Consider the following 18,065-nt stretch of genomic DNA (forward strand, 5'->3'; position numbering starts at 1 on the left):
TTAGAAACCAAGGGCCTCCAATAGTCAAAACCACCAGAGATGATCTGGCAAGTTATGTATTGGGGCTGATAAACAGGAAGCACTCAGTAAAATTGGCTATTATTATTATCATCACCACCACCATTATTATTACCCTCAAGTTGCTCCAGCAGAACTCCTATTCATCTTTCAAAACCCCTTTTGGTTTCACCACCTGTCTGCACAGACTGAGTGCTCAAAATCAGAGAGCTAGAATTTTGCATCCCTTGGACAGGTCTGCAAACTGAGGTCCCCAGAGTAGCCAGGCCATTCCCAAGGTAAATCGGGGCCCAGCTCTCTTTTCCAGTTTGCCCACTTTTCGGGCATGGGCATCAGGCCCGGCCAGTCCTGCTGAGAAGCGTGCAGACGCAGGCAGTGTCGATTCGAATCCAACGCCAGCCCACGCGGCCCTGGGCATCGGTGGTCAGCGCCCGCACGTAGGACTGCTTGGCCTTGCACTCGGACACCCAGTGCCGCCGGTCCACGCCCCGGCAGCCCCCCCCACCCCCGGCGAGGCCACCGTCGCCGGCGCTGTCGGCCTTGCAGCGGGTCTCAAAGAAGTACTGGCGGAGGGGGCTGCCGCCAGCCGCGGGCACCTCGCCCAGCACCTCCACCTCGCGCCCACGCAGGTCCACGGCCGTCCGGCGGTCGGTCACCCAGCCGCTGACCGCGTCGCACACCGCCAGCTCGCCCCGGCGGTTGGCCGGGGCCGTCTCGCTCACCCCGCGCCGGCTGCGGTTGGCCGGGATGCCCGCTGGCTCTCCAAAGGCTCCGGCCTCCAGCAGGAAGAGAAGCGGGGGCCCTGCGGGGGCGCCCCGGGACAGGGCTACTCGCGGGGACAGGAGGTCCCACTCAGGGGCCAGAAACGGAGGCAGCAGTGTTGGGGGCGGGGGAGGGGGCCCCACTGGGGTGCTGGGGGGGAGGACGAGGAGGATGAGGATGGGGAGGGAGCCTGCAGGGTGGGGGGGCATCTCGCTGTGCACCTGAGGAAAGAGGTGGGGGGAGGGCTGGGGTTAGAGAAGCTGAGGGTGGGGACAGAATTTGGGAGCCCCAGAGAGGTGGCCTCTGTTCTAGAACCTTGGGGTAGTCTGTATTCTGGGACTTGGTAATTCGCAACTTCTAGCTTACTAACGGTTAGGCAACTACTATCACTAATAATAGCAAACAAATGGGGCAACAGGCTCAGAGAGGTTAGTGGCTGGCACCGGGTCACACAGCCAGCAAGTGGCAGAGGCGGGACCCCAACCCAGGCTGGGCCACTCCTGTCCTGCCACTACAGCCCAGAAGAACTCTAAGTCCCACAGCCTGGAGGTTAGCGGCGGGGGAAAGGACAAGTTCTGGAATTCTGCGGAGACCCAAGGTCAGTTCCAAACTGCCACTAACACGGGAAAAAACACTTCCTTTCCCAGCCGGGGCCTCAGTTTCCCTGTCTGTGAAACTGATCACACCTGGAAAATGCCGGCAGGGCCGGGCTATGGCAGCTTCCCCACAACACTCTGGCAGCCTGTGCTTTTGGGCAAGGGCAGCGGGAAGAGGAGTGGGGAGCAGCGGAGGTTACCAGACCTGTCAGCACCTCCTCCTCCTCCTCGGAGCTCTGGGGCTGGGGCCCCCCCGGCTCCGGGGGGCCCCCGTGGGGGACACAGGTGGTCTCCTTCTCCCTGACATCTCAAGAGAGGGAGGGGGGCAACCACCTAGGGGAAAGAAGGGGACAGCCAGGTCAGATGGGCGGATGGAGGGGGCGCTGAGCCCGCGGGCCCCGGCTTCCCAGCATTCCTCTGCCACGCAGGGTACCCGCCGTCGGGGCCCCCTTCCCAGAGGCCTCTTCCCCGCCCAGGTGAGGGCTCCTGGCTGAGGGGGGGAGCAGCCGGGGGAGGAGGCGGGAAAAGATTCCGTCCTCCTCGCTCGTTCATCTCCCGGATGGGCGGGGGCGGGGCCGGCCTGGACACTCGGGTCCCCGAGGGCCCGCTGTCGAGGAGGCCTGGGTCCCCGGGGCCGCTTCCTGGAATGTTCCCTCCTCGCGGGACAGGCCGGGGCCCGTCCAAGCCTTCTGCTGCACATACCTGGAGTGGCTGCCTGCCCCGGCGCCGAGAGGGGAAGGGGGGTGCGGAGGGGGCGCAGGGTGCCCCAGCCAGGACCAGGACGTCCAGTCCCGGCCGCCCCCTCCCTCAGCCCAGGAGCCTGCCTCCTGCCGAGGACTCGAGAACCCAGGCCGCGGCCCCCGCCTCCCTCCCACGCCGGGGCTCGGGGACTCAGACCCCTTCTCCCCGGCGACCCAGACGTCCGGACTCCTAGGCCCCTCCCCAGCCGCCAGGGCTGGGGCCTGGGGTCTGCACTCGCGAGACCCCGTTCGGGGTGGACGAGCGCGGCGTCGGGGACACTTCACTTCCCTCCTGCCTCAGTTTCCTCCGCCAAGCCCCGCCCCGCGGCCCCGCCCCCGCCCCTCCCCGCCGGGGCGCCGGAATCCCGGGGCGGAGGCGCGGCGGCTCTCACCTGGGGCGCCCTCCCGGGCTCCCCGGCTGCCCCCGGCGCGGCGCGGCTCCTCCTCCCGCTCGCTGTCTGCGCGGACGCCCGCTCGCCCGCCCGCCGCGCTGCACACGCTCCCGAGCGCCCGGGCCGGGGAGGGGGCGGGGGCGGGGCGGGCCCGACGGCGGGGAGGGGCCGGGGATCCCGCCTTCCCCGCGCCCGCCGGGACCTGGGGGCCGGCCTGGTTCGCTCGGCTCCCGCCCGCTCGGTCCCAGGGGGCCGGGCGCCCGCCCCCTCCCCCAGCCTCCTCCCCCAGCCCCGGGGGTCCGGGCCCCAGCCCCTCCTCCCCCAGACCCGGGGGTCCAAGTCCCCAGCCCCTCCTCCCTCAGACCCGGGGGTCCAAGTCCCCAGCCCCTCCTCCCTCAGACCCGGGGGTCCGGGCCCCAGCCCCGCCTCCCCCAGACCCGGGGGTCCAAGTCCCCAGCCCCTCCTCCCTCAGACCCGGGGGTCCAAGTCCCCAGCCCCTCCTCCCTCAGACCCGGGGGTCCGGGCCCCAGCCCCGCCTCCCCCAGACCCGGGGGTCCAAGTCCCCAGCCCCTCCTCCCTCAGACCCGGGGGTCCAAGTCCCCAGCCCCTCCTCCCTCAGACCCGGGGGTCCGGGCCCCAGCCCCGCCTCCCCCAGACCCGGGGGTCCAAGTCCCCAGCCCCTCCTCCCTCAGACCCGGGGGTCCAAGTCCCCAGCCCCTCCTCCCTCAGACCCGGGGGTCCGGGCCCCAGCCCCTCCTCCCCCAGACCCGGGGGTCCAAGTCCCCAGCCCCTCCTCCCTCAGACCCGGGGGTCCAAGTCCCCAGCCCCTCCTCCCCAGACCCGGGGCTCCAAGTCCCCAGCCCCTCCTCCCCAGACCCGGGGCTCCAAGTCCCCAGCCCCTCCTCCCCAGACCCGGGGGTCCGGGCCCCAGCCCCTCCTCCCCCAGCCCCGGGGGTCCGGGCCCCAGCCCCTCCTCCCTCAGACCCGGGGTCCAAGTCCCCAGCCCCTCCTCCCTCAGACCTGGGGGTCCGGGCCCCAGCCCCGCCTCCCCCAGACCCGGGGTTCCGGGCCCCAGCCCCTCCTCCCCCAGACCCGGGGGTCTGGGCCCCAGCCCCTCCTCCCCAGACCCGGGGCTCCAAGTCCCCAGCCCCTCCTCCCCAGACCCGGGGGTCCGGGCCCCAGCCCCTCCTCCCCTGACCCAGGAGCCCCGGGCTTCAGGTCACACTCCTCAAGATCCCAGGAGTCTGAAGTCCCAGGACCCCGTGCAGCCCCGGGAGCCAGACACCCGCCCCTCCTCCCGCGGACCCCGCAGTCTGGGCTTTAGGATTCCTTTGCCTTTTTTTGCCAATTAAGTGTCATTCCCAGGGCAGGGGCAGATTCCCACCCGCTGTTCTCATCCCCGCGCTCCCAGGAGCTCCAGCACAGACACTATCCAGCTGGCCGTGCACCGCGATAAGGCTGGGGGGGCAGTGGATGTGGGGGCTCTCCCCCTAGGTCTCTCTACTGGAGTTTCTTGGGTGGGGACTGCGGAGAGGGTCTTGTCGGAGCTCAGCTAAGAGAAATTCAAGGTATTGTAGGGCGCAGAGGTAGACAAAGGGAGGTGCTGGGAGCAGAATGACCTGCTTAGAAAAACAAGTGAGGGGAGAGAAGAAGGCAAAGGCACAGAAACAGGGAGAAAGGGGGACAGCGACCCAGAGAGAGAGGGACGGAGACTCTCAGAAGGACGGAGGCCAGGCAGGAGGCGCTTTCCAGGGCCCTTCACCCCCCCCCCCACCCCCGCACTTGGGCTCCCCTCCCCCTGAGCTATTTTCAGGAGGAAAGCTGACACCTGCCTTTGGAGGCGAGGGTCATCCCGTACCCCTCCTTCAACCTAAATATAGCATGGCAAGGTGGCAGGAAGGGTGTCCCCGGATCCGGGTGTCCCCCTCCCCTGCCCCCCCCCAGCCGAGGCGGCTGCACTTGCTCCTGGGGCGGGGGAGGGGCACCTTCCCAGGTTTAGGGCGTCCACAGGGTCAGCTCCCTGATGTCTCCTCACTTTCCCCATCCCTAGCACCCAGAGGGACTCTGCAACTTCCACTTGCTGATGGGGCAGGGGAGGGGAGAGGGTTCTAAGGGTGACGGGAAACTCCGGGAAGGTCTCCTTAAGTCTCCCTGCTCCCTCCGGGTCTCTGTCTGTCACCCGTGTTTTCTCGCCTGATCCCCACCCCGGGCTGATTCTCCTACCCCCTCTCTGGGTTTCTTACTCCCCCCTTCCAGCTCTGCCCTCCTCTCCTGCTCTCCCTCCTCCTCTTGGCTGGCTGTCCCCTCTCCGGTCTCCCCCTCTTTTGGTCTGTGCCTGGTCGCTGTCCACATGGGGGGGCTTTCTCTGTTCTGCCTCTCAAGGTGCCTTTCTCTCCGTTTCAGGGACAAGCAAGCACCTAAAGGTTGTATTATTCCCACCTTTACCACACTTTTTCCAGAACCTGCACCTCATTCTCTCTGCATATGTCTATGCATATAAAGTGGGTGGACTAGCTCAGTGGTTCCCAAACGGAATTTCTCAGCTGCATTTTGAGTTGCCAAAAAGAAAGGAGGTATGTTTCCCCCCAACCAGCTCCCCTCTGGCGTTTCACATTGGTGACTCGAAAAAAGCTTTCATTTGGCCAAAAAAAAGAAGGGGGGCTTATGACTAAAAATAACAACACTACCACCACTGGATGAATTTTAATAAATTAATACAACTAAGGTACTTCGAATGACACCTGGCACTTAGGAAGCCTTATATGTGTTTGTGATTAGAACCATCATCATCCTCTAAATGCCCTTTTAGTTCTGAAAGTCCTCTGAAAATGTTTGGCTGCGTGACTTTGGGTAACATCTGCCCCTCTGTGCCTCAGTTTCCTTGGCTTCTGAACTAAGGAGGTTCTGTGTGTGCCTTTAGTCAGATGGCGGCTTGGGGAGTCTGGCAGCCCACCACAAGTCCTGGTCTCCAGGGACATGGTGTGCGACCTTGGGAAGCCACTCCCCTTCCCTGAGACCGGGAAAGAGGGTGAGACACCCCGTTTACCCAACAGCCTTCCTGAGCAGCGGGGAAGACAGGGTGACATGCCCTGAAGTAGGAAGTCTGTGGTTCTGCGGAACAGAGACAATGACTCCCTGGGTTTCAGGGGCACGGAATCTTTCAGTCTCTGTCTGTTTTTTTCTTTTTGGCTCTCCTTTTCTGGGATGCTGTGGTCTGTCTCCAACTCCGGATGTCTGTCCATCTCTTGCTGCCCCCTCTCCCTGAGTAGCTCTCTCCCCTTCTCTCTGGGTCTCTGTCCCCTCCTCTCTGGGTTTCGCTCCCTTCCTCTCTCTGGATCTCGACCCCTTCTGGGATCTCTTTCGTCATGTGTCCCCCGCCCCCCCCCCCCCCCCCCCCCCCCGCTTAGGCTTCTGCGCCCCCCTCCCCGTCATGTCTGGACAGAGTACAGATCTCCATCTGGAAGCAAAAATGCAGTGGAGGACAGAGAGAGAGAGGGCCTGAATGGCAAAAGGAAGCAGGTATGGGGTAAATGGGAGGAGTGTCTACATGTCCCTAGGTCACCCAGAGCCCCTTTGGATGGACCTCTGAATCTACAGACACAGAAGCTACCCTCTCCCGCTACAGTGAATAGTACTAGTTAGTACTTCTTTCTAGGACCCCCATCACCACACTCACTCCCTGGTACATCGCTTCCTGATGCTGTTATCTTTGGGTCCTGATGCGCCCACTAAACCCAAAACAACCCCACGTGACCCGATGCAATGGATACATAAAGTACACTCAACCCAACATTCCTAAAGGACCCACACAATGACACAACTCAATGTAACTCACCTTGGCATGGTCCAACGAAACTCAAACAGCCATATGACCCCACTGAACTGACGTACAAGACTCACGTGGTTATGCAACTCAATACAGCTCAAGTCAATGTGTCCCTGAAAGGTGTCCAGCCAACTAACTCTACACAACTCAAGCCAACAGAACCCTAAGACACTCGTCCCAACCCAACTTAACCCAACGTGATCTAGAAGGCGCACTTCGTATCACTTGACTCTTCAGTATTTCAACATGACTCACAAGTTCACAGAATCTAAAATAACATGGTCCTAGAAGAATTGCAAAGCCTCACAATTTCCAACATGTCTCAACTCAACAACATCATGCACGCTCACACAATCAGTTCCAACAGTGCAACGAGTAACCACCTAAGGTGATCCACCATGGCCCCAGGGGACTCATAAAACCACAGAATCAACCCTGCACAACCCAAGACCCTCTTGGACTCACAACCCAACCCTAAGCCAATACGGACCTAGGCAACTCACAAATCTACATGACCAAACCAACCTCAATAACACTTCCCCTAAAAGGCCCCACAAGCCTTGCACATCTCAGTGCAACACAAACCACTGGATTGTCCCCACCCCTAACAGAGATGCCACAGCTCAACTTGACGCGACACGATGCAGTGCCATCCATTGCCACTAAGGAGGTCCTCACAGGAGCTACCAAATCACACAACTCAAGACCCAACAGGCTTCGGTCTCTCCCACTTGATACCACCTAACCTAGTTCTTTCTAAAGCCAGTGCCCTCCCCCTGACCCTTTCCTCCTCCCCTCCCTCCCTCCCTCCAAGGAGATGTGAGGTCCTGCAGACCTTCACTGTCCCTCACACTTCGGTCACCAGGTGTTTCCCAGGGGGAGCCCAGAGTGGAGGTGGTAGCTCAGGCATGTCTCCGTCCACCAGCCCCCCATTGGCCTTGCCCTCCAGTGTGCCGCAAGGCTGCGTGTCCACGTGGCTATACATGCCATCCTCTTCATTCTCTGTCTCCCGGTGGTAAAAGTAGCTGAAGTTGGAGACAATGACCGGCACGGGCAGGGAGATGGTCAGCACGCCGGCGATGGCACAGAGCGAACCCACTATCTTGCCCCCCACAGTGAGGGGCACCTTGTCCCCGTAGCCCACTGTGGTCATGGTGACCACGGCCCACCAGAAGGACTCGGGGATGCTGGTGAAATGGGTGTCCGCCCGGTCGACCTCGGCAAAGTAGACGGCGCTGGAGAAGAGGATGACGCCGATGAAGAGGAAGAAGATGAGGAGGCCTAGCTCGCGCATGGAGGCCCGCAGGGTCTGGCCCAAAATCTGCAAGCCCTTGGAGTGCCGGGACAGCTTGAAGATGCGGAAGACGCGCACCAGGCGGATGACTCGCAGGATGGCCAGGGACATGGCCGGCTGGCCCACCCCCCGCTGCCGTGCCAGCTCCGTGCCCAGGGCGACAAAGTAGGGCAGGATGGCTACGAAATCGATGAGGTTCATCACGTTCTTGAAGAAGGCCGCCTTGCTGGGGCAGGCGGCCAGGCGCACCAGCAGCTCGAAGGAGAACCAACAGATGCACAGCGTCTCCACCACAAAGAACGGGTCTTCCACGCGGGGTGGGGGTCCCGGCACTGGGCTGGAGCCATTCAGACGAGCAGAGAACTGCGGGGAGGAAGGGGTTCAGGGAGGACCAGGCCAGGGCTGGTCCTGGGGCCACCATGTTGGTGGTTTAAACAGCCAGCGCCTACTCTGTCCTTCTCTACAGAATGATCAATAGCCCCTGCTCCCCCCCACACGGGGACCCTAGGGGTCCTAGACTCCTCTTTTCCCAGGACCCCAGGGATGGGCCCTGGAAGACCTGACCAGATAATCTCCTGACCCGGGTTCGCTGGCCCGGCCTTCGGAAATGATATGGGGTTGGACCTCTTTCCTCCCAAAGTAGCCCCCACCAGCATGGATGTTTCTAGGGGTGGGTCCCGGCCTTGGCCCCGCCCCCTTGTGCCTCCCCTTCTCCTTGCCCTCTCCCACCCCAGCCCAGACTCTAATGCCTAAAGCCCTTCTCCTGGCCACGTCCTCGGGACCTCTCTCTCCAGGTTGTCAACTAGGCTGTCCCCCGCCCCTCCGAATTTCTCACCTACCTCGACCCCGCCTTCCTCCGACTGGTCCTCCTACCGGCATCCTCAGGCCCCGCCCCCAGCTCTGTTTTAGCGGAGGAGGTGCAGTCGGCTCCGCCCCTGGGTTGCCCAGCCCACCCGGTCCCTCGCCCCACCTCATTGGCCAGGGTCGCCCGCCAGGCCCCGCCCCACCCCAGCCCGACCCCGCCCACCACCGAGGCCCCGCCTCATCATTGGCCAGGTCCGCCAGCCCGACGCCGGGGCCCCGCCCAGCCCCGGCCCCGCCTCTCCGCGGCCGGGCCCCGCCGCTCACCGGGCCGGCGGCGGCGGCGGCGGCCACCGCGGCAAGTCCCGGGTCGTCGCGGTCGTCGCGGAAGTCGGGCAGCGTCTCGAGGCAGAAGACGACGATGGAGACGAGGATGACGAGCACGGAGACGACGGCGAGCACGCGCGCGGCCTGCGAGCTCTCGGGGAACTCGAAGAGCAGCCAGAGCTGGCGCGCGAAGGCGCGGCGGGGCAGGGGGCGCTCGGGCGGCGCGGCGCAGCCCTCGTCCTCGCGCAGGCGCGCCAGCGCCGCCGCGCCCAGCCCGTAGAAGGCCACCTCCTCCAGGAAGACGTCGAGCGGCACGTGCGCCGGCCGCCGCAGCCGCCCGCCCGACTGGTAGTAGTAGAGCACCGCGTCGAAGCTGGGCCGGTGCCGGTCGAAGAAGTACTCGCGGCGCGCGCCGTCGTAGAAGCGGCCGCGCCGCGCCGGGTCCCCGAGCAGCGTGTCCGGGAAGCGGCCCAGCGTGCGCGCCCGCGTCTCGAAGCGCAGCCCGGCCACGTTGAGCACCAGGCGCTCGCAGCAGCCGCACGGCGGCGGGCCCCGCGGCTCCATGGCGCGCGCCGCCCGGGCCACCCGCCGACGGACGTGTGGCCCCGCCGCCCGCCCCGCCTCGGCCGCCGCCGCCGCCGCCGCCCCAGCCCGGTGTCCGGTGTCGGCGCGTAAAAATAGCCGGGCCGGCCGGGGCGCGGGGGCGGGGGCGCCGTGACCCCCGCGGGCGGGAGGGCGCCCTCTGCCGGGGCGCGCGCCCCCCTGCCCCCGGCCCCGCCCGCCTTTCGGGGCCCCGCCCCCTCCGTCTCGGTGTCGCCCGGGATCTCTGCCCCGGGTCTCTCCGGGTTTCCGCGCGTGTCTCTGGCCCCCAGCGTCTCTTGGTGGGCGTGGGGGTCACGCCTTTCCACGCCTGGCGCGCGCGGTCCCTGGGTGGCTCTGTCTCATCGCGCCGGCCTCGGTCTCTGCCGGGACCCTGTCTCTGAAGGTGTCTGTGGGCCAATTCTCTCTGGGTTTTGTGGCTCTGGGGCCCCCCAGGTGTCAGTCTCCGGGTCCGGAGTCTGGGGCTCTGCCTGTCCTTGCCTGCCTGCCGCTCGCTCTCCTCTCCCCGCCGCCTGTTTCTTGTCCCTCTGGGTCCCTTGGCTCTCCTAGCCCTCCGGGCTTCTGTCCTCGGGGTCCTGTCCTGGGCCTCTGTCCTTCCCTCCGTTTCCGAGGCCCTGGGGGACTCGGGTGTGGAGTCCTGGCTGGGAATCCCGCTGGCCGCTCTGAGTCGGGGTGGCTGTGGGTGTCTGTCTAGGGCTCTGCCTCAGGCTTTTTGTCACCAAGCCTTTGATGGCTCCGCCGCCTGCCCAGGTAGTTGCCCCATCCTGGGGACGCTCTGACGCCTGGAGACCACTGAACATGCGTGCCCCGTCCCTGCGCCGGGGCTCCCCGTGAATTCTGCCTGACTTCCCGAGATCTGGGGGGGGGGGGGGGGGCGGTGCTGAGCGGTAGCCCTGAACACTGCCCGGCCGGGCCTGCCAGGAACAAGCAGAGGGTGGGCCGGGCAGGTGCCGCAGGGTCACTCGCAGGAGCCGAAGGGCAGACAGACGTTGGCCTTCCAGTCATCGGTGTTCGGTGACACCGCGTAAAAATAACCCCGTGGTGGGGGTGGTGCTTGGGGCGAAGTGGCGGAGAGTGGTCCACCCCGAAAGCGGGGACTGGGGTTTCGGGCGCCCTCTGCTGGGGGAGTGGAGAGGTGCCGAAGGGTCTAATTCCCCGTGAACTATATTGTCTGGAATGCTCTGTCGCCTTCGGTCTAGACATCCGTGTACACCTCTCTGGGGCTCATTTCCCCTCCCGCTGAGTCTGTTTCCTTCCCCCAGAGTCTTCCACCGTCCCTGCCTCTGCACCTCTGTTCCCTTCTCCTGGGTTCTGTCAGCCCCATTGGACTGGTCCACCCTCTCCCTTCTCTTTGCTCTCATTCTCGCCCCTCTCTTTGTGGGTCGCAGTGCTCTCTGCCGGTAGAATCTTCCGTAAATGAAGCCAGAGCTCCCTGGGCGATCCCAAGTCTCTCCTCTGAGTGGAGGAGGCTGCTCTTTCCATGTGGCCCCTCAGTTCCCACCCAGCTCTGCACACACAGCTTCCCTTCCTTCCCTGACCCAGGCCTTTCCCTTGGTCTGTCAGGGAGACCCCGGTCCCCTCCTCTCTCCACGGGCCTCCTTACCCGGTCACACCAACAGGTTCCCCCCCCCCCCCCCAAGACCTTGCTTCCCTGCAGCCCTGTCACGTTGCCACTGGGCCTGACGGTGGGGCAGGTGTCTTCCTTTCTCCTTCTTGACCCTTCCAGACAAATCTCCCTCCCCTCCCAGACCCTTCGGCTCCTCTGAAACTCCAGCTATCCACGGACTCCTCCCTTCCTTCCTGGGGGCCCACCTGTTCACCTTCTAGCTATTCCTGCTCGTTCATGGCAGATCTTAGATCCTGGCTCCCCGGCAGTCACAACAAGCCTGTCCGCCTCCTCTAATGTCAGTAATGTCAGTAGATGAATCCTCACGCCTGGCCTGTGGTAGCTTGTCTTTTCCAAAAATGGCCACAGTCGTATTTTCCTGTCCTACATGGTCTTCTGGAACCTTGCCGGACACCGTCATGTGGAACCTCGGAACTCTCCCCTTAAACAGAATGGCTTTTGGTGACTGTCTCAATGGCCAGATGACCGCAGAAGTCACGCCAGGTGATTTGTAAGGTCAGGTTGTAAAAGGCGATACAACTTCCACTTCACTCTTTTTCACTTGTCCAGAACACACGGCGAGGCCCCTGGGGCCCTGGCTGGAACCCCCAGCCATGTGCATATGCCATCTTAGAAGCAGATCCCCCAGCCGTGGTGGTGACACCTCCACTGAGGCTGAGCGGAGCACAGACACGCCCTCCCCTCCATGCCCTGCCCACGTTGCAGACTTGTGAGTGAAATAAATGATTTTTTTAAAAAGATTTCTTTTTATTTATTTCTCTTCCGTTCCCGCCCCAGTTGTCTGTTCTCTGTGTCTATTTGCTGCATCTTCTTTGTCCGCATCTGTTGTTGTCAGCAGCACGGGAATCTGTGTTTCTTTTTGTTGCATCATCTTGTTGTGTCAGCTCTCCATATGTGCAGTGCCATTCCTGGGCAGGCTGCACTTTCTTTCGCGCTGGGCAACTCTCCTTACGGGGCGCACTCCTTGCGCGTGGGGCTCCCCTACGCGGGGGACATCCCAGCGTGGCACAGCACTCCTCATGCGCATCAGCACTGCCCATGGGCCAGCTCCACACGGGTCAAGGAGGCCCGGGGTTTGAACCGTGGACCTCCCATGTGGTAGACGGACGCCCTAACCACTGGGCCAAGTCTGCCGCCCCCATAAATGATTTGTATTGCTTGCAGCCAGGCAGCTTTGGAGTGGCTTGTCACGAGGCAGTGACATACTACACAACGTGGCCTCTCAATGCCTGGTCTCATCACTTCCAACGATCTTGCCCTTCACCCTACCTCAGTTACCCACTCTCTTTTATTTTTTCTTAAACAGCTCGACTGAGATAATCATTCACATGCCATAAAATTAACCCATTAAAGTTAATTCAGGGAAGCGGATATGGCTCAGGCGATTGGGCTCCTGCCTACCACATGTGAGGTCACTGGTTTGGATCCTAGGATCTCCTAAAGAAGAGAACAATCTGGTGCAAGAGACACAAGAAGAAATGAACGTGATGGGAGACTCAACAGAGCAGAGAGCAGAGGTTCCCAGTGCCTCCTAAAGAAGCAAGCAAGCTGATACAACAAGATGACACAACAAGAGATGGGAGAAAACAAAATGAAAGACACAACAAAGCGGAGAATGGTGGTGGCTCAAGCTATTAGACACCTCCCTCCGACATTGGAGGTCCCAGGTTCCACCCCTGGTGCCTCCTAAAGAAACAAGACAGACAGACTAAGCAAGTGAATAACAACAAGGGGGTGGGGAGAAATAAATAAATCTTTTTTTTTTTAAGTTAATTCAGCTGCTTTGTGTATATTCACAGAGTTGTTCAACCACCACCAAAATCATATTTTAGAACATTTTCATGATCCCCAAAAGAAATCCTGCACCCCTAAGCTATCACCCCCCAATTCTGCCACCACCTTTTATGGTTGTACCCTGGTCATTGCCACAACCAGTTACCACACCTCTTCCCACATCTTTATTTTAGGCATCCCATTCTTCTGACTATGGTCTCCTTTTTCCAGGCGACTGAATTTAAAAATGTCTCAAGCCCTCCAATCTCTACAACCCACCAACCTTGTTACCTTCCACTGCCTCTGGCTGTCCCCTCCATGCCCGCCTTCCCCTCCTTTCCTGTCTACATTCCATGGTCCAACAATGAAATCACCTTTCACGCCTTCATTTTCCTTGTCCATCTCCTTCGGGGCACTCATTTGGTCAAACCCCTACCTGGGCAAGTCCTCTCAGCTATTCTGGGCCTGTCCCACCCCTGGCCCTGGGGGCTGGCCAAGGACCAGCATACCAATCACTTTATAGTGTGACCCCAAATCTCAGCCCTGCCTGCCACCCTGGCACCTGTCCTATCATCAGTGTACCTTCAGCCTCTCCAAGACAACTTCCCTATCTTCGTTCTCTTCAAACAGCCCCGTCTCTCCTCACCTTCAGCCTGCTGGTCACCTCACTCCTTGTTCCGCTGAAAAAAATAAAGACGCTACCAGAAGAACACTTCGTTGGCAGTCCATGCCATCAGCTGCTTCCATCTCTTCAGTGGATTATCCTTCCCCACCCTGTGCTAGATGGGCTCTTGTCCCTTGCAGAAATATTTTTTAGATTTACAGAAGAGTTGCAGAGATAGCACAGGAGTCTCAAATACTTTTCGCCCAGCTTCCCCTAATGCTAACATCTTACATTGCCATGGGGCATTTATGAAAACTGAGAAAGGAACATCGGTACAGAACTACTAAGTGAAGGACTCACTCATTTTTCCACTACCATCCTTACCCTTCCAGGATCCAACCCAGGATTCCATGTTGAATGTCGTTTTCATGTCTCCTTAGTTTCCTCCAATTTGTGACGGTTCCTCTGTCTTTCCTGACCTCAGCATTTTGAAGAATACTGGCCAGTTATTTTGTAGACTGTCGCTCAATTTGGGCTTATTGGTGGCTTATCTTGATTAGACTGAGGCAATGGATTTTGGGGGAGTGTATTAGTCAGCCAAAGGGATGCTGATGCAAAATACCAGAAATTGGTTGGTTTTTATTAAGGGTATTTATGTGGGGTAGGGGCTTACAGATACCAGGCCATAAAGCATAAGTTACTTCCCTCACCAAAGTCTATTTCCACGTGTTGGAGCAAGATGGCTGCCGACGTCTGTGAGGGTTCAGGCTTCCTGGGTTCCTCTGGGCTCAGTGCCTCTGTTTTCTCTGCAAGGTCAGCTGTAGACTATGAGGCTCTCTAGGCTTTGCGTCTCTCCACAAGGTCAGCTGTAGACTCTCAGGTGAACGGCTCTGTCTTTCTCCCTGGGGCTCCAGCTTAAGACTTCAGCATCAAACTCCAACATCAAAACTCCAACATTAAAAGCCCTACAACTCTGTCTTTTACTATGCCTTTTATCTGCGGATCCCCACCATCCAAGGAGCAGGGACTCAACGCCCTGCTGACATAAGAGGTTTACTTGTTTAAGTAATCCAGTAAACCTCAGAAGGCAATAAAATCTCCTATGCCCAGAGGAAAAGACCAGTTTACAAACATAATCCAATATTCCTTTTTGGAATTCACCAATAATATCAAACTGCTGCAGGGAGGGAGACCACCCAGAGGTGCAATGCCCTTTCCGTCACATCATATCGGCACACCGTGTTGCTGTGTCTTCTCACTGATGATGCTGACTCTGATCACTTGGTTAGGATGGTGACTGTGGTTTTCTCCACTGCAAAATGATTATTTCTGAGTTTCCCAGTTGTTCCTGTTTTTTTAAACATACATTTCTCAGTTAGATATACTGGATACATATAAATTATTTTTTTGAATCATACAATATGTTACACAATATAGTTGGTTCATATAAGGTAATCACACAGTATTTGTCCTTTTGGGTCTGGCTTGCTTCGCTCAACATAATGTCCTCCAGGTTCATCCATGTTGTCATATGCTTTACAACTTCATTTCTTCCTACCACTGCATGATATTCCAGCGTGTGAGTTCACCCCAGTTTGTTTATCCATTTATCTGTTAATGGACACCTGGGTTGTTTCCAACTTTCGGCAATTGTGAATAATGTCGCTATGAACATCAGTGTGTAGATGTCTGCTCAGGTCACTGCTCTCAGTTCTTCTGGGTATACCTGGTAGTGGTATTGCAGGGTCACTTGGCAATTCTATATAAACTTCTTTAGGAACTGCCAAACAGTCCTCCACAGTGGCTGTACCATTCTGCATTTCCACTAACAGTGAATAAGCGTTCCTATCTCTCCACCTCCTCTCCAATACTTGTAGTTCTGTCTTTTAAAATGGCCATTCTGACAGGTGTGAAATGATATTTCATTGTTTTGATTTGCATTTCAAATCATCATTAGTGATGCTGAACAGTTCTTCATGTGTTTTTTTCCCCATTTGTATTTCTGCTTTGGACAAATGTCTATTTAAATCTTTTGCCCATTTTTGGGTCGTTTGTCTTTTTATTGTTGAGTTGTAACATCTCTTTATATATCCTGGATATTAGACCCTTATCAGATATGTGATTTCCAAATATTTTCTCCCATTGAGTGGGCAGTTTTCTCACCCTTTTGAGAAAGTTCTGTGAGATGCAAAATGTTTAATTTCAAGTAGATCCCGTTTATCTATTTTTCTTTGGTTACATATGCTTTGGGTATAACGTCCAAGAAACCACCACCTATTACAAGGTCTTGAAGATGTTTCCCTACCTTTTCTTCTAGTAGTTTTATGGTCCTGGCTTTTATATTTAGGTCTTTGATCCATTTTGAGTTGATTCTTGTATTGGGAGTGAGATAGGGGTCCACTTTCATTCCAGACTGTTCCTTTTTTTTTTTTTTTAAAGATTTGTTTATCCCCACCACCTTGTTGTTTGTGCTCACTGTCTGCTTTCTGTGTCCATTTGTTGTGCGTTCTACTGTGTCTGATTGCCTTCTCTTCTTGTCTTCTCTTTAGGAGGCACCGGGAACCGATCCTGGATCTTCCAGTGTGGGAGAGAGGTGCTCAATTGCCCAGGCCACCTCAGCTCCCTGGTTTGTTGTGTCTCTCACTGTCCCTCCTCTGTATCTCTTTTTGTTGTGTCATCTTGTTGTGGCAGCTGTCCGTGCTGCACGGACCAGCTTCCTTTTCACCAGGAGACCCCGGGAATCGATCCCGGGCCCCTCAATATGGTAGATGGGAGCCCAATCACTTGAGCCACATCCGCTTCCCCCAGCTGTTCCTTTTTATTTATTTATTTTTAATTTTTTTGTCTTTATTCATTTTTTTAATATTACATTCAAAAAACATGAGGTCCCCACATACCCCCCACCACCCCAGCTGTTCCTTTTTAATGCTCAGTAATATTTCAGGCACTGTGAATAAAAATGCTGTAAAATCTCTTGTACATGTTTATTTTTGAACATAAGTTTTCAGTTCTCTTTGGTAAGTAGCTAAGAGTGGGACTACTGGATGGTATGGTGAGTGTACACTTTTTTGCCATCAGTATGCAGTCATGTCATAATACTTTGTGTTTTAAAATGCACCTTCTTTGACCCTACTACCCTCCTCTCCTGGCTCTCATTATAGCAAAACTGCTCCGAAGAGTTTTCCCAACCTCTGCACCTCTACTGTCTTGTTAAGGTCACCCACGATCTTATCTTGCTGCAGTGATTGCCCAACTCTGATCTTGATCTTAATACAGCTCTCAGCAGTATTTGACCCAGCTGAATAGTGCCTCCTTTAGCTTCTAGGATGCCCACTCTTCTGGCTTTGCTTCTACATTCTTGATCATGTCTTCTGAGTTCCCTCTGCAGGCTGTTCCTGCCTTATTTGAGTGATTGTCCATGGAACCTCATCCCTTCTCCATCTTCTTTCATTCTCTTCAGTGATTTCATCCAGTTGCCTGACTTCAAATACCATCTCTACTTTGATGACTCCCAAATTTAGGTCTCCAGCCACAAATTTTTCTGTGACTGCCATATATTCTAGCCTTCATATCCTCATCTTCACTTGAGTGTCTCCCAGGCTCCTTGCCACATGTCCAAATCCAGAACTCTTTGTTTTCTTTCAATAATCCTGTCCTTTTCCAAGTCTGTCCTCTCTGTAAGTCGATGGCACCACCAATTGCCCAGTTACTTAACCTACAAATCCAGGAGTGAGGTGTTTTTCCTTTTTTTAAATTAAGGCTAGATTGATCATGTTTGCTTGTTTTCCAAAAAGCTTTTCAGTTTGAAATAATTGTAGATTTCCAGAAAAGTTACAAAATTAGTACAGAGTTCCCATATTTCCTTCACCCAGCTCCCACCAATGTAACCTCCTGTAGTACAATTATTAAAGCCAGGATATTCACATTGGCATAATACTATAAACTGCAAACCTTATTTAAATTTCAGCCAGTTTTCCACTAATGTCTTTCTTCTGGTCCAGAATCCAGTTCAGGATTCTATATTGCATTTAGTTGTATGTCTCCTTAATTTCCTCTTTTCGACACACTCTAATTCCAGTCTTACAGCGTCTGAAAAAGCAAGCTCTAGCTTCAAAATATATCCTCAATCCTATTAGTCCTTAACAATCTCATTGCTATCAGCTCAGGCCAAGCTACCACCTCTTGCCTGGAAATTGTAGCCTCCTAGCCAGTCCCAGTTTCCACTTCAGCGCCTCCTGCCCCCCACCCCCACCCCCGCCTGTATTTTTTTCTGCCTACTGCTATGGAAGTGATCCTTTAAAAACGCAGATTAGGTTATGTCCTTTCCCTGATAAAAACTCTTTCATTACTTCCTAATTTATTTTAAATAAAATCTGCACTCTCCCCTCCCCCCATGTAATACTTGATTCATTGGCAAGAATCAGCAATAGCTGCTACAGTCATTAGGTGCAAGATGTTGGGGAACAGAATATTTGCCCCGTGAAGGAGTTTCATGGCTCAGATTCGTTGCTGATCACCAGTCCCTTGATGAAACTCAGCAGAGACTGACCACCTGTCATGTTCCTCAGGATGTGAAGTCCACCTCAGAAGTGTTTTGGCCAAAATGATTAAATCTACTCAAGCCTTTGGACTTTATTTCCACTTTACAGGCAAAGGGGGTTAGGGGGATAAACCAAAAACCATGAGGAAACAATTAGACAAATCC

The 18,065-nt window shown here is 56.9% G+C and overlaps 2 protein-coding genes across 2 annotated transcripts; both read right to left on the reverse strand.

The window, feature by feature from the left end:
- Positions 1-87: 87 nt before the first annotated feature.
- On the reverse strand, positions 88-2,595 carry NTF4 (neurotrophin 4). The gene is made up of 3 exons (XM_058280556.1): positions 2,509-2,595; positions 1,582-1,709; positions 88-1,001 (listed from the first exon to the last, which is right to left on the reverse strand). Exon 3 carries the CDS (start codon positions 987-989, stop codon positions 351-353), a length of 639 nt encoding a protein of 212 aa, XP_058136539.1. The 5' UTR covers positions 990-1,001; positions 1,582-1,709; positions 2,509-2,595; the 3' UTR covers positions 88-350.
- Positions 2,596-5,911: 3,316 nt separating this feature from the next.
- On the reverse strand, positions 5,912-9,335 carry KCNA7 (potassium voltage-gated channel subfamily A member 7). The gene is made up of 2 exons (XM_004448105.3): positions 8,757-9,335; positions 5,912-7,991 (listed from the first exon to the last, which is right to left on the reverse strand). The coding sequence occupies exons 1-2, from the start codon at positions 9,318-9,320 to the stop codon at positions 7,182-7,184; spliced, it is 1,374 nt and encodes a 457-aa protein (XP_004448162.1). The 5' UTR covers positions 9,321-9,335; the 3' UTR covers positions 5,912-7,181.
- Positions 9,336-18,065: the final 8,730 nt, after the last annotated feature.

Source organism: Dasypus novemcinctus, chromosome 18 (assembly GCF_030445035.2).
Source record: "Dasypus novemcinctus isolate mDasNov1 chromosome 18, mDasNov1.1.hap2, whole genome shotgun sequence".
In the NCBI taxonomy this organism is placed as follows: Eukaryota; Metazoa; Chordata; class Mammalia; order Cingulata; family Dasypodidae; genus Dasypus; species Dasypus novemcinctus.

What these genes read in the sequence shown, in the direction of transcription:
- NTF4 (XM_058280556.1), bottom strand. Translation starts at nt 989, where the DNA reads ATGCCCCCCCACCCTGCAGGCTCCCTCCCCATCCTCATCCTCCTCGTC.
- KCNA7 (XM_004448105.3), bottom strand. Translation starts at nt 9,320, where the DNA reads ATGGAGCCGCGGGGCCCGCCGCCGTGCGGCTGCTGCGAGCGCCTGGTG. An exon ending in CCGCCGCCGCCGCCGGCCCG is followed by an intron (nt 7,992 to 8,756) that starts GTGAGCGGCGGG and finishes TCCTCCCCGCAG; the next exon opens with TTCTCTGCTCGTCTGAATGG.